Source organism: Gamsiella multidivaricata, assembly GCF_025024155.1.
Source record: "Gamsiella multidivaricata strain RSA 2152 chromosome Unknown BC939scaffold_29, whole genome shotgun sequence".
Taxonomy (NCBI): domain Eukaryota; kingdom Fungi; phylum Mortierellomycota; class Mortierellomycetes; order Mortierellales; family Mortierellaceae; genus Gamsiella; species Gamsiella multidivaricata.
The window spans coordinates 153,654-166,709 of record NW_026251737.1 but is presented as its reverse complement, the minus strand read 5'-3'; the positions used below and the strand labels follow the sequence as shown (position 1 = coordinate 166,709).

Genomic DNA, 13,056 nt, shown 5'->3' with positions numbered 1-13,056 from the left:
GTGTGTTGTCTGGATGCTTGTGGTTGTGCTCTCTATTTCATCTTTTGTCCTTATGCTTTCATTTTCCTCCTTTCGCTTTGTTTGTGTTGCTGACGCTGTTACTGTTGCGACTTGGGGAGAGGGAAGAGGAGGGATTTTGTTTTGTCATCATATCATCCTGTTCCCGCCCGTCATGTCATATTTTGTTGTGTTGTGTTGTGTTGTGTCGTGCCCATTGAACTGGGCTGGGCCCAGTCCGGCACTTTCTTTCTTTTCCTTTCTTTTCTGACTTCTGGGCCCCCATTCAATCCACAAAATAACCCCTGTTTTCTCTAACAAGACGATCTGTCAACAGTCGGCTCACAGGTCGCTGCTGCCGATATTTCATTTTTACATTGTTTTTGGTTACTTTCATTTCTTGACATTGAACTTCTGCTTCGCTCTGGCCTTTCCTCTCTTTTGGTCGTGGTCATTTCCTGTGCGCTTTGTCCCTCTCTTCATCTTCTCTTTCCTTCCTAATCACCCCAGATAGATATTCATTCACACTGGTACTGTATCCCTTCTGGTGTTTTTTTATTTGATTCGCGAAAGAAAAAAGGTATTAATACCGCCCTCATACCTTTGAGCACTCCATCATCTTTTTCTCTTTTTCCTCCTTCTTTCGCGCTTTTTTCAGAGACCGATTGACTGCACAATCACCGTTCTGCACGCAGTTGCAATTGATTCGCCTCTCAATTGATCCCACTCTGACCTAAGAAATAAAGAACATAAAACAGGACACGAAAGGGATAGAGTACAATAAAGAGTGCAGGTGATTGATTACATGCACACGTATGCGAAGCGTGCTTATGTTTTCAATCGCCGGGGTGGCCACGTTTTATTTTTTATTTTTATTTTTGTGTGATTCGAAAGGGTGCTCGGGTATGCAATTTTTATAATGGGATGCGTAAAGAAAAAAGAAAAAAGAGAGACACAGCCACTGCGCCGGGTCCCAACTGCCCCCTCATCCGAGACTCGACACCTCACGAACAGCGACTGAGTGGTCCTCGAGATGGGCTAGGGAGAGTGGAGGGAAAGCGGGTACATACGATACAAAGTGGGCATCGCGGATCGGCCACTCGGCGAGTATTAAACGAACGAATGGCAGCGGAATGAAAAATTTGCACACACAACAGCTGCAGCACCAATTGCACCCTCTCTTCCCACACTTCTTTAATCTATTTCTCGCGTACCCATCGCTCGCACTAGTACTGCTCTTCCTTCTGCTGGCTCACATTCGCTCACGCGCAACCTCTTTCTCTCCCGCCTGTTCAACCGACGACTCTTCTATGCTCCATAGCCGCTTGATAACCACCACCAGCCCCTTTCTACAACAACTCACCAACACCACGGAAGGCTCAAGTTCACTTGAGACAAGAATCAACAGATCGCACATTATTTTATTTCTCTGAACCTGCAATTGCATCTTTCAGCCCCTTTTCAGCCTGGATTGATCGGAGAGCCAGGCAAGCAATGGCCGACAAGGCGGTTCCTCCCAGGTCGCTTGGTCCGTATGGTCTGATTAAGGGCGAGGCGCACCACTATGCCTACCTGTCCGCTGCGATCGTTCTCGGATCAATCTGCCTGGTCTCTACCGTCGTCTTCTTCATCCTCGCCAAGTCACATAATGACCTGAAGCAACGCGGCCGGTACCTCGTCTTCTGGAATGGCCTCTCCGCGACCGGTGTCGTTACTGTCTACCTCATGCTAAACTCGTTTGCGGGCGAGTTTCCCTGCTTCGTACTTTTGTGGAGTAAGCGAACTCTTTTTTTTTTCTTTCTTTCTTTTCTTTCAAAGGTTATTTGCTCTCAAACGAAAACATCTGCGATGAAATGATCATTGGTCTACTGCCCTGGATATTGTCTTCCAGTCCGTTGCACCAACTCTCTTTTTATAGTTGCACAACAATGGACCCCATGCTCATCATTCTTCGTGTGTTTGGGGGAGAGTTATTTTGCTGCTGTCGCAAATGCTGCTGACGAGAGTGTACTTACTGCTCACGATTTTCTGAGAGATCTTTTGTTTATTAACACTCTTTCTTGCATTCTTGCATTGGCTCTTATTTTTCGGTGGATTTGGTAATATTTATAGCGTCGTACCTGTGTATCGTCCCCTGGCTCCTCACCTATCTCGCGCGCGGATGGCGACTTGTATACATTTACAACCAGCAGGTCGATTTTGGGAGGACGAACATCATCATTCAGCGGAATAGCACCATCGACTCGAACGACCTCTTCCATGAATCCATCACAGCGAGCCTCGGAGCAGGGTTGGGATCAGGGATGGAGATGAGGATAGGGATGGGCGAAGCACCTGTATCCAATTTTAGGACGACAGGACGAGACGACCTAGGGATTGCGCAGAGCGGTCCAGACCACAGACAGAATCCGGACCAAATTCGCGGCGGATTGCCCGTAGCAGGATCAATACCCGGACCAGGCATACAGATAGGAGGGAAAGACGAGGCAGTAATCAATGAACAAGGATATACCACCAATACTACCAATACCAATGCCAATAACAATTCGCAAGCAAAGTCAGAGTTGGACGGGTCAAAGTCAGCGCCATCAACAATATCTACTACAGAGCAAGGACCCGTCATTGCCAATATTACTACAACAACCATTACACCGCCACATTCTATCGCTACAGCACCAAGAATACCCTCCAACAATAATATCTCTGCCAGAGCCATCTTCTCGCCTCCAGGTATCGCCATCTTTCCCGAGTCGAATGGGGTCGTCTTGAGCAGTACCAACGCACAGGAAAACTGGGAAGCGTTAGCACCGACAAGCGTCGGCCTCTCACACGATATACGTGAGATGATCGGAAGGTCTCAGCCGATAACCTTCGACCCCATGCCAACGGAGGAGAAGCACCGGTGGAGTCGCTACCTACCGTTCAACAAGGTTACGGACAGCAGGCTGACTGTGTTCTTGCTGGGATGCATGATTTTCCCCTTCGCCCTCTGTCTGGGGATGCAGTTTGTGAAGCCATCGCCAGTCCAGATCGGCCCCATCAGTTACAAATGTGGCGAGGGACCAGTGGTAAGTTGCGCGCAAAGACCAGTTTTTATATGGGAAATGAACAGAGATCTGATTAGGTTATCATTAATGTGTCCCCGCAATAGTTTCTTCCGATCTATGCAATCATGCTGGCCTTTTTGGCAGTCGGCTGTCCTATTTTATCGTGGAAACTCTGGTGGATCAAGGATGGATTTGGTATCCGGAACGAACTTTTGATCACGATGATTATCGGCCTCCCAGGATTCGCCCTCTATTTTCTTTCGCCCTTCTATCTCAAACACCTCGACGCCGGCCCCTGGAACCATGTCAACTGGCTCACCCTCACCATCTTTTTGGCGCACGTCAACTCCGTGGTACTGCCGCTTATCCAGTTCTTCATGAGGCAGCGACCCAAAAAGCGAACTAGCAGTGTCAGGAGTGGGAGTAGTCGGTTTGCCAACATTATTCGATGGGACTTACCAAAGTCGTTTCCTAGAACACCTACGATGGAAGTGACCAGCGACGCATCTTCCTTTCACTTTCACTCGCGGTCGTCGTCTCAATTCGTTCCAGCAAATCAACATGGTCCTGAGCAGTGTGATCCCAGTGTTTGCGACAGGCACTCGGTGGCGCAATTGAGCATTGATTCGAAGGTCCCTGTCGACTATCACGGGGAGGATGCACCATATGTGTTGGTCAATTATAGTACGCAAACGGGCCATCGCCTTCGCGGAATCAAAGGATTCTGGGCGAAATACGGCAAGGATGCGGAGGGCAACATCATACCGCTCTCGCAGATGAACCCGCGTGCCTTTGAATACGCTCTTCAGGATACGGAAATGCTGAATGAGCTCGTCAAATTCTCGATCACAGTATTCAGCGCCGAGAACACAAAGTTCCTGCAGGAGTATGAGGGTCTTCGGAAGCAAGTGCGGGAGTACTACAAATTGGCGGGCCAACGCAACTTTCGCGACAAGAAGCCTATCGTTCGCGTGTCAGACATGACAGGATCGAATCTCAGCGATAACGCAGTAGAGGCTATTCCAGGATCGACCCCGGGATCCAAACCGTACAAAAAGAAGGCGTCACTGCTAGGTAGCCTGACCTCGTCTTTGCACAGTAAGCGATCTGTTCATGGCTCTATTGCAGGTGGTGATGGCGATGATGCCAGCTGGCTTTCAAACAGGATCGGAAGCGTACCGGACGCAGGAGAGAGCAATGTTGAATGCGACGGCGATCCAGGACCAAGCATGAGTGTTCAGCAATATGCGCTTCATCCAGTACAATCGTTTGGCAAGAACAGACAAGATCCGAAGGGCAATCTCTGGAAGCTTTCCCTTCAGTCGTCGCTGCGAAATTCAAGCCCGGCATTTGCATCACCGTATGGACCACTGCACGAAGAGGAGGACGGAGATGGACCTCCTGATACACGCCGCACTCGTTCAACACCATCGCCCTTGTCACCACCGCGGACATCCATGGAGCGACGGCACCAACAAAAGGCAAGCCTTGACGGAAGGACTTGTCATAACGAGGTGAGGATGAGTGCTATACCTGATATGAGCGAATCCAAGCACGGTTCAGGAGGCGATGACAGCGAGAGGTCGTCGTTTAGTTGGTATGGTCGAGGAAACAATGGATCGACACTCGACTACCGCGATCCGACGCCGGGCGAGGTCAGTAGCTATCCGGACACAGCATCGGACGCGAATCAGGGTCAATCCGAGTACTTTGGAGACGACTCCTATTCCGTGGTCGAGGATCATCGAGGAGGCAATTATGGTATCCATGAGGTTCTTGATGGGCCGAGTCCGACGAGCAGCGGATTGCATTCGGCACCTGGCGCTTCTGAGCACTCACATCCGACAATATCCATAGACGCCACCAGCTCTAGCGCACCTTACTCCGAGACGGCCTCACGCTCACCATTTGGCCCGAGACACCGTCCTAGCCATTCCATTGGCAGTATACCGCTCAGTGCCTTTACTTCAGACCAGGTGCGCGATAATGCATTGACGTCGATCGGACAACAAAAGCAGCCCAGTCGACTGGCTCATCCAGTGAGTCACGGTCTGTACCATTCTTCCAGCTCTTCGATTTCTGCCACCTTCACTCCGCGTTTGCCTTCTCAACCCCAGCCCTTGAGCCCCCTCCGCCCAGGAATCAGCAGGACGACTTCGGCGCGGTCCATTCAGACTGTAGAGGAGGCTCGACAGCTCAGCAATAGCCTCCTATCGTCTGCCTCATCCACACCGACGGGTCATCTCAATCTATTGCCAGCTCAACCCCAGTCTCAGGACCAGCAGCAGCAGCACCAGGTAACGGAGACGCAGTCCACACCGCAAGCTCAGCTATCGGTTGGATTGTCATTAGAGGAACAGAAGAAGCGATCCACGGAGTCATGCCGGCCTCAATCGGCGACCCAGCCACAGACGTTGCATCAGCATTCGATGTCGGGATCGGAATTGAGGGGATCGTGTCCGACTGCTCCATCGACCAACCGCCGAACGCCAGTACCCCGGGCGCTTCTGCCGGCGTATTGGGAGATCACCCACACGTTCATCATGCCCCATGCCACACTGCAGTTGAACCTGGACGAGGAGCATGTCGCTTACATCAAGCAGCTGTTCATGGATTCGGAGTGCTACCTGGAGATGTACGAGCCTATTATAAAGGAGGTCCAGGAATTGGTCTACTCAAACGTGTGGCCCCGGTTCGTGCAGTCGCTCCAGCGCCGGCCACAGGGGCTCCCTGGAAAGTTCAAGCGGAAGTGGAGGTCATTTTGCGGGACTGGGTCCGCTGAGGGTCAAGATTGCGAAGATATATATATGGGGTATTCCTCTGGAGGAAAAGGTGGATGGCAGAGCAATGTGAGTCGAACAGACCAAATGGGCGGATCGACTTCGCAGGACCACTTGCAGCAGCATCAGTCTGATATACAAGAGCGTGGCTTCTCGCAGGCGCCTCCACAGGCGTCGTATGTTCATCAACAGTTTGGGTATCTCACAAGAGGAGGAGAAGAAGGAGGCAGAGGCGGTGAAGGAGGTCGCAGGAACGAGAAGGACGACATAGAAATGGATGTGGTGCGGTTTGGAGTAATGCAGGATTTGGATATGTCGGTGTTGCAGCATATTGTGGTTGATCCAAAGTGAACGTGAGGGCTGGGAGTGGTCCTCATATAGGATGATGTTTTGTTGTATCTTGGAACCCCTGGAGGATTGTCGTCGGTATTTTTTTTTATTTAGTTCGCTGCCATTTAGATGTTTTTCTTCTGCCTTTTTTTTTTTTTTTTTCTTTGATTGACTTGATTCGTTGCGCTTCATTTCTTTCGTCTGCATCCGCTTCTTTTTTCATTTTACTCTGTAAAATATTATACCACTAGTCTATCTTTTTTCTCATCTTTTGTCCCTTCTGTACTACTTCTGGTCCAATATGTTTTTCATCTTGCCCTCAACCTAATAAAAAGAAAAAAGAAAAAAGAAAATTCAGTTGGCGAAACATTGTGTTTGAACGCGAACAATGAAAAATTTCCTATATGATTATTCGACGATTTTGCAGCTAGGAAGAACGATCGATGATGTCTGAAGTCTTAAGATTTTTGTCCGCTCACTCAAATAGTCTGGAAACAACTTTTTCGGTGTCGCAGTTGATCTTCAAGTGGGCGCAGTGTCCTAGGAACGGCCCTATCGCGCTCTCAGATGTGTACGACATAACGATGCATACAAGATGACATCGAATAAAAAACGCGATGGGCATCTTGAGATTAGAGAGAATTGTTCGGGTCGAAAGAACACTGTAATATTACCTCCGCGGACTCCCAAGGACTTTTTTTTTTCTGTTCCACAATCGTGCATAAAGAAAGACGGACTTTGGTCGATTCAAACTAACGCGGAAAGGCAGACAAAGATCTACTTGGGAGAAGGAAAAAGTGACATGGGCGTGTGGGTAGTCTATGCATGCGGTCATAGTTGGCATAGGAAACGCGTGAAAATGATAGGAGCGGGAGAATCAGTTCTTTGCACTGTCCCACGCTTGACAAAGAGCCTTCATGCATCTTTTCTTTTCATCTTTGATTGATTGATTGATTGATTTAAAGGCACATGGTGAGCAGAAAAGGATGTGTGTGTGTGTGTGTATGTGTGTGTGAGAGTATATGTGTGTGTGTGTATATGTGTCGCAGTGAAAGAGAGAGAGAACGAGAGAGGAAGCATAGGTCTCTAAGCTCAGTTCTTGTTTTGAGGCCGTTCATGGCCCTAGACGAACGTGTGTTATTGTTATCATTACTATTATTATTCCATTTTTCTCCTCATGACCCCCATGCTGCATGACAACATCAAATTGCTGTTATCGTTGTTGTTATTGTTATTGTTATTGTTATTGTTATTGTTATTGTTATTGTTATTATTTTTTTTAACAAATATGTGCGCATTCAATCAGAAATAAGAATGGATGACAGACATGATAAAAACGTGCGGAAGCAGAGACCTGTCATAAAAAAAAAACCGACGCGGATAAATTACATAAGAAATGATACCATGTGCCGTTCTCATTTTTTTTGTCCTATATTCAATGGAAAAGAAAAGAAAAAAAAAAGGCATGCAAGGATGACTATAACACTTCTTCTTCGAAGGATAGCCCTTAAAGGTCAAGAAAAGGATCCGTCAGCATGAGGGAAAGGGGAGAGGAGGGGCGGGGGCAACGGAATGACCTTCTAGAACCAGCCGTAGCCCAGTCCAGCCCAGCTCTGCTCAGCCCAAAACTGCATACTCTCCCACCATCATTATGCAACCTAAAGACGCAAGGAAACAAAGACAAATCCCCGTGTTCATAGGGTTTCGAAAGAATATACTATCGTAGTTCATTACATCTAGGTCGTTTCGTACAAACTATACATCATTAAAATATTAGGAAAAAAATAAATAAAAGAGACGGGCTAGGGTAAGGGGTACAGGCCGTTGTTGTTGTTTGGGCGTCGGGGTTGTTTGATTCTCCCTTAAATCTGTATGTTTCCTACGAGGAGATTCCAACAGGTGTCAAGATCTTGACCACGCGTCGAGAGATCAAAGTCTAAAAACGTCAAGAACTCAGTCTCCATCCGATCGAGATCTTCCACCTGCAGAATCGAGGTCTGCGGCACCTGCAGTGGCAATGCCTTTGGTGTTGGCATTGGCGTGCCGCCCTGTGTGCCCGCAGACGAGGGCGCGGGCGAAGGCAAAGACGCGTTCTTGACAGAGTTATGGTTTGCGGCGGTAACGGTGTTTGTGTCACCAGGCACTGCTACTGCAGGCGATGACTGGATAGGCAAGGGCAAAGGCTCGGATTCAATAGACCCTGAAGGACAAGGCATAGAGCGGACCATGGGCTGGGCCGGCGACGTCCTCGCTACACCCGCCATATTTCCCGCGGTGGCTTTAGCCGCGGAAGAAGGCATCGAGGCCGTGGGAGCAGGCGGTGGACGAAAGAACGATCCAAGGTTCAGCAACCTGACCCATTCGTGGTTCGAGAAGATGAGCTCCGCGTTGGATTGAACCTTCAATATTCTTTCCTCAATCGCATCATCCAGCTCAGGGCCAGTCGTGTTCTCGAGCGACGAAGTATGGCTTTGGTCGCGTCCCCGAAGTTCGAGCTCGGTGAGATGATTATGGTGTTCCTGCAACAGTGTTGCCAATTCGACGCTGCAGCGGTATTTCTCAGCAATGATGTATGCCACCAAAAACAGTCGATGCGAACATCCTGCTTCGCCCTTTGCCTCAGGATATTTCTATTGAAATAAAGTTCAGATATAGGAATACATTGAGTGAGCGAGATGCGATGCGGTCAAAGACTTTGCGGCCTAATAAAAACGGGCACCATCGGTTCACTTACGGCCTTCAGTCTGTCCACGTAAATGAGTGCTAATGTGAGTGTGAGGTTTGGGAACGGAACCTTGAGCAGCGGCGAAAATACACCGGTAACATTTCGAGGCGATACTGGACTAATATTGTGCTGCTGCTGCTGCTGCTGCTGCTGAGAGAGGCGGCGACCAGAAACGAATGTAGGCGAGATAGGGCTTGGCAGTCGATGGGCCTGCGTTCCTGACGGTTCTAAAAGCGTGTTCTGCGGCTGCCCTTGTGATGATAGTGGTTTCGGCAGTTGGTGTTCAGTCTCGTATCGCCCCTGAGTCAAATTCTGGGCCTGTTGTTGTTGCTGCTGCTGATGATGCAAATGCCGACGTGTCTGATGATCATGATACTCCGAGGCATAACGATGTCTCCTCGTTGAAAGCGAGCCCGACTTGATCGGTCCAGGCCCTGCGGAGAGTGGGGAAGGCAGCGAGCCTGGGCCCTCGTGAACCTCATTGCTGAACTGAGTGTTCGAGACGAATGGCATAGGCCTGCAATCTTGAATCTTCTGCTGCTGCCGCTGCTGCTGCTGTTGTGCCATTGTCAGTTGCGAATGGAGCGGATTATTCCCGGAGCTGAGTGAGATGATGTGCCGGATATAATTAGCCAGCGACAAAAGACGCGTCGCATACACGAGGTCATTCTCTTGCCCCTGCTGCATTTGCTGCATTTGCTGCTGCTGTTGTTGCTTCTGCTGTTTCGGTGAGCTGGGCGAACGCGGCGAAGACGGGTATGAAATTGATCGGGGACTCTGTGCAGGGCTCGTGATGGATCCTCGGAATGAACCCGTGCTGATGTCAGATCGCGATTTTCCTGCTTCGACTCTTGCATCTTCCGCAACAGGCGCAGTCGACCCCGCGGAACTTGTGCTCGTTGATGACGCACTGCTCGGTTCCCAGCGCGAGATGGTCAGGTGGGTCGAGAACGCTAACAATAGAATGATGGTTCGCAGGGGGGGGGGGAGAGGGGTACGCGCCATGACGACTTTGTTAGTACATCTGGAAATTACTTTCAAGTATTTGGAGTACTAACAATCAACTCCAAGGCGATCGAAATCGTGGCCAAAACAGTCGATATGTGGAGGCGCAATAGGTACCGAAGGGCCAAAGTACATAAATCGAAAAAAAAAAAATTGCCCTGTTATCGCACAGCCCACGTCCTCCCCTTCCCCTCCCCCAAGACATGCAATGGGAGTTTTAATCCAAAATAGATCTAGGGCGGGGACGCCTCCATGAAAAAGTAAGTTGAGTGAGGTGGGACAGAGAAGCAGAAGAAAAAAATGCGCAAAGTCCCTCAGGGCTGAGGTGCAAAAAAGAAAAAAAAAAAAAAAGAGTGGTGCTTTGTTTAGGATGATATATTGTTTTGTTCTTGCATGTCTCTCAGGCAAGAACATAGTAATGCATTCCGAGCCTGGGATGCGGGCGATGGATCAATCAATGGATGGATAAAATGCTCAGATATCAAACATAAACACTTCGTGTAAATTTGTCAAAGACAGCCGCGTCTACACACAGAGATAGACTCCAACACACATGCAATTTAACTACCTGACATTTTTGAAGAACCATACGCTCGCTATTTGTTTGTAGTATTGGCATTACCTATTGTGCGGTGCTCGACTCGGCCATTATCTTCAAGTTGAAGCCGCCGAAAACTCTTCTCAACGTCCGGATTATGATTCAGGTACGCTCGCTGACTGGCAGCAGAGCATGGTGTACCAAAAAGAGTCGGAGGAGGACTAGACGCCAATGGCGGCCATGGCTGGCTACCTGTATAGGGATCGTCGTCCTGAATGGGCTGATAAGGATGCAGGGGAGAAAGGGGTGTAGCTGAGTGTGGATAACCGTCTTGTGAGGACGAAAGGTATGTGCTACTAGGTGAGAGGGGAGAGGTGTAGATAGTGGTGATGATTGGTCTTCTAGGTGCTTCAAGTTTGGCCTTCAACTGAGCAAAAAGAGAAGGAAGTCGGTCATTACTCCGCGGACCTTGAGCACCAGATGAGCTCCGAGGACCAGATGAAGATCGCGCCGCTGGTGAGGGCGGTGAACATGAACGCAGTCTTGTATGGGTAGGTGATAATTGGCGGTGATACTGTCGATCGTGTGGTGTCATGTCTTCAGCATTAGCTGAGGTGTGATGGAAAGGCGCGCTGGCTGGGGACTGACCCCAGTCAGTGTATGGGCTAGTTGAACGAATACGGTTGCCATGACGATTGTATGGCGCTGAACGTTGATGGTGAGTAGTCTTAGTTATTTTGGGGCTGTGGTGAATATTGCGAAGGGGATCTCGACAGCTTGAAGGCATCACAGGGCTAGTGACGGAGCCGGAGGGTATGGGGGAATGAAAGGAAGAGATGGTGTTACTGCTTGTCCAGGAAGAGGACGACGATCTTCTTTGTGAAAACGGTTTAAGAGTTGCACTGTCAAATGCTGACCTGCAAGGTGAAGTCGAGCAGTGGCCCTTGTATCGTTGAGGAAGATCCATTTTTTCGGAAAAAAGAAACTAGTGGTGGAGTCGTAGAAGTGAGAAGAGAGGGAGTGGATGTTTGGGATGGGGTGGAAAATGTATATGTAGGCGAGGGCGATGACGGTGGGGGAGGGAGGGCGCTGTGTTGAACGGATGAAACTTTGCCGAGAAGTAGCGAGGGTAGGGGGTTTGGTTGCAAGTAAAGAGGTCGAAGAGTGAGATCTGAAGTGTGGTACAGCCTGGGGCGATGGTGACAATAGTGGCCTATTTATCTGTTGAAGGATGCTTGCTGCTGCCTGGAATGGTGCCGCCAGCCCAGTTTGGAAATCGAGAGGGGTCAGAGGGATAAAATGCGAAGGGGAGCGAGATAACGAAAGAGAAAGAAGTGGAAGTGCGGGGTGCCGTGCAGAAATGCGAAGGAAATGACTTTGCCTGCTCTGCTTCCAGGGCTGTTCGCTGCGTCTTTGTTGCTGTCGCGACCTTGGGAATGCAGCACGGGTGTGATTGTCATGGCCTATTTTTTGTAAGCCATGTCTCCAGGGACATGAAATACGAGAGCCGGGCCTAATGAATTTAACGTTCTTCCGCGGAAATCGACGCACATCCGTGCATCCACACCCAGACATAACAAAAAAATAGGTTCTTCTCTCACAACCATTCGTTTATCCAAATAGCGCTCACCTGGGGCACCACAACCATTGTCTGGATCTGAAGCATATTTGTCGGCCACCATCCTCACTATCGTTTCACGAGAATTTTCTGAGGATCGCGCACATATCTCTATGACATTCCCTCTCAAAAATTGAGGGTATTCAAATAAACACCCTCAAAAATGGCTTTTACGTGCATACCTAAAAGGCGTCCGAGGAGATCATTCCTCCCATCTGATACTCGGATGTGGAGACTGAATCGTTAGGGGCTGCTCGTATCGCCATCGCGCGTTCTGATTCATGAGACCCGTCGAGCCCACACATTCGATGCACTGTTTGACGTTCTCGAAACGTAAATCGGGGGGCCAAAAAAAACTTGCTGAGATCAGCACCGAAAATAAAAGAAACTCTACTAAAGGACAAGTTGTCCATGTTTTACTGGTCTTACTGGTGGTGTTTTTATGCATTGGTCTCTCCCATGTTCAAGTCGAGTCCTGTCAGGCCTGCTTTAGATAGTGTTTTCGCTCACGCTTTCGGGCTTATCCTAAGGTTTTCTAACAATCACCAAACTTCGAACCAATCAACACAACATCGCGTTGCCATAAGTCTGGCCAGGCAGAGACCTTACTTCATACGATACATATAGTGTCTATTCTTATATCAAAAATGTGGCAAAGCCCAGTAACACGCATAATGGTGGCATCGATCATTTTGAATACTCCTCGTTGTTGATCGGGCTGGGATCGACGCTTATTCATATTGCAGCAATCGACAATACGATAATATGCAATTTGACCGACTGCATGTTCCTGAGCGTTGTTCATGACAGAATTCGCTATATACCTTCCGGTTTATCGTCCAAGGATACCCTGATTACGGCCAAATGGTGATGAAAATAGCATACTCTGACAGCCATAGTCCTGTTATCCGAGGAGATGCATGAGCGAGGGGCGTAGTGAATTTGTCGTGCTTCTGATTTGATAGGTAAGAAATACTCCTCGGGGGGGACGAAAGTCACCATGCATGGGTGTCGCA

General features: G+C 49.0%; 2 protein-coding genes across 2 annotated transcripts; one reads left to right on the top strand and one right to left on the bottom strand.

Moving 5' to 3' along the window:
* Positions 1–1,491: 1,491 nt before the first annotated feature.
* BC939DRAFT_502770 (uncharacterized protein) lies at positions 1,492–6,175 on the top strand (the record flags this gene model as incomplete). Its single annotated transcript, XM_051560322.1, has 3 exons — positions 1,492–1,771; positions 2,110–3,065; positions 3,149–6,175. The coding sequence occupies 3 exons, from the start codon at positions 1,492–1,494 to the stop codon at positions 6,173–6,175; spliced, it is 4,263 nt and encodes a 1,420-aa protein (XP_051412648.1).
* Positions 6,176–7,619: 1,444 nt separating this feature from the next.
* Positions 7,620–11,757, bottom strand: BC939DRAFT_450108 (uncharacterized protein). The gene is made up of 3 exons (XM_051555471.1): positions 10,507–11,757; positions 8,889–9,832; positions 7,620–8,784 (listed from the first exon to the last, which is right to left on the bottom strand). The coding sequence occupies exons 1-3, from the start codon at positions 11,387–11,389 to the stop codon at positions 8,017–8,019; spliced, it is 2,595 nt and encodes an 864-aa protein (XP_051412647.1). The 5' UTR covers positions 11,390–11,757; the 3' UTR covers positions 7,620–8,016.
* Positions 11,758–13,056: the final 1,299 nt, after the last annotated feature.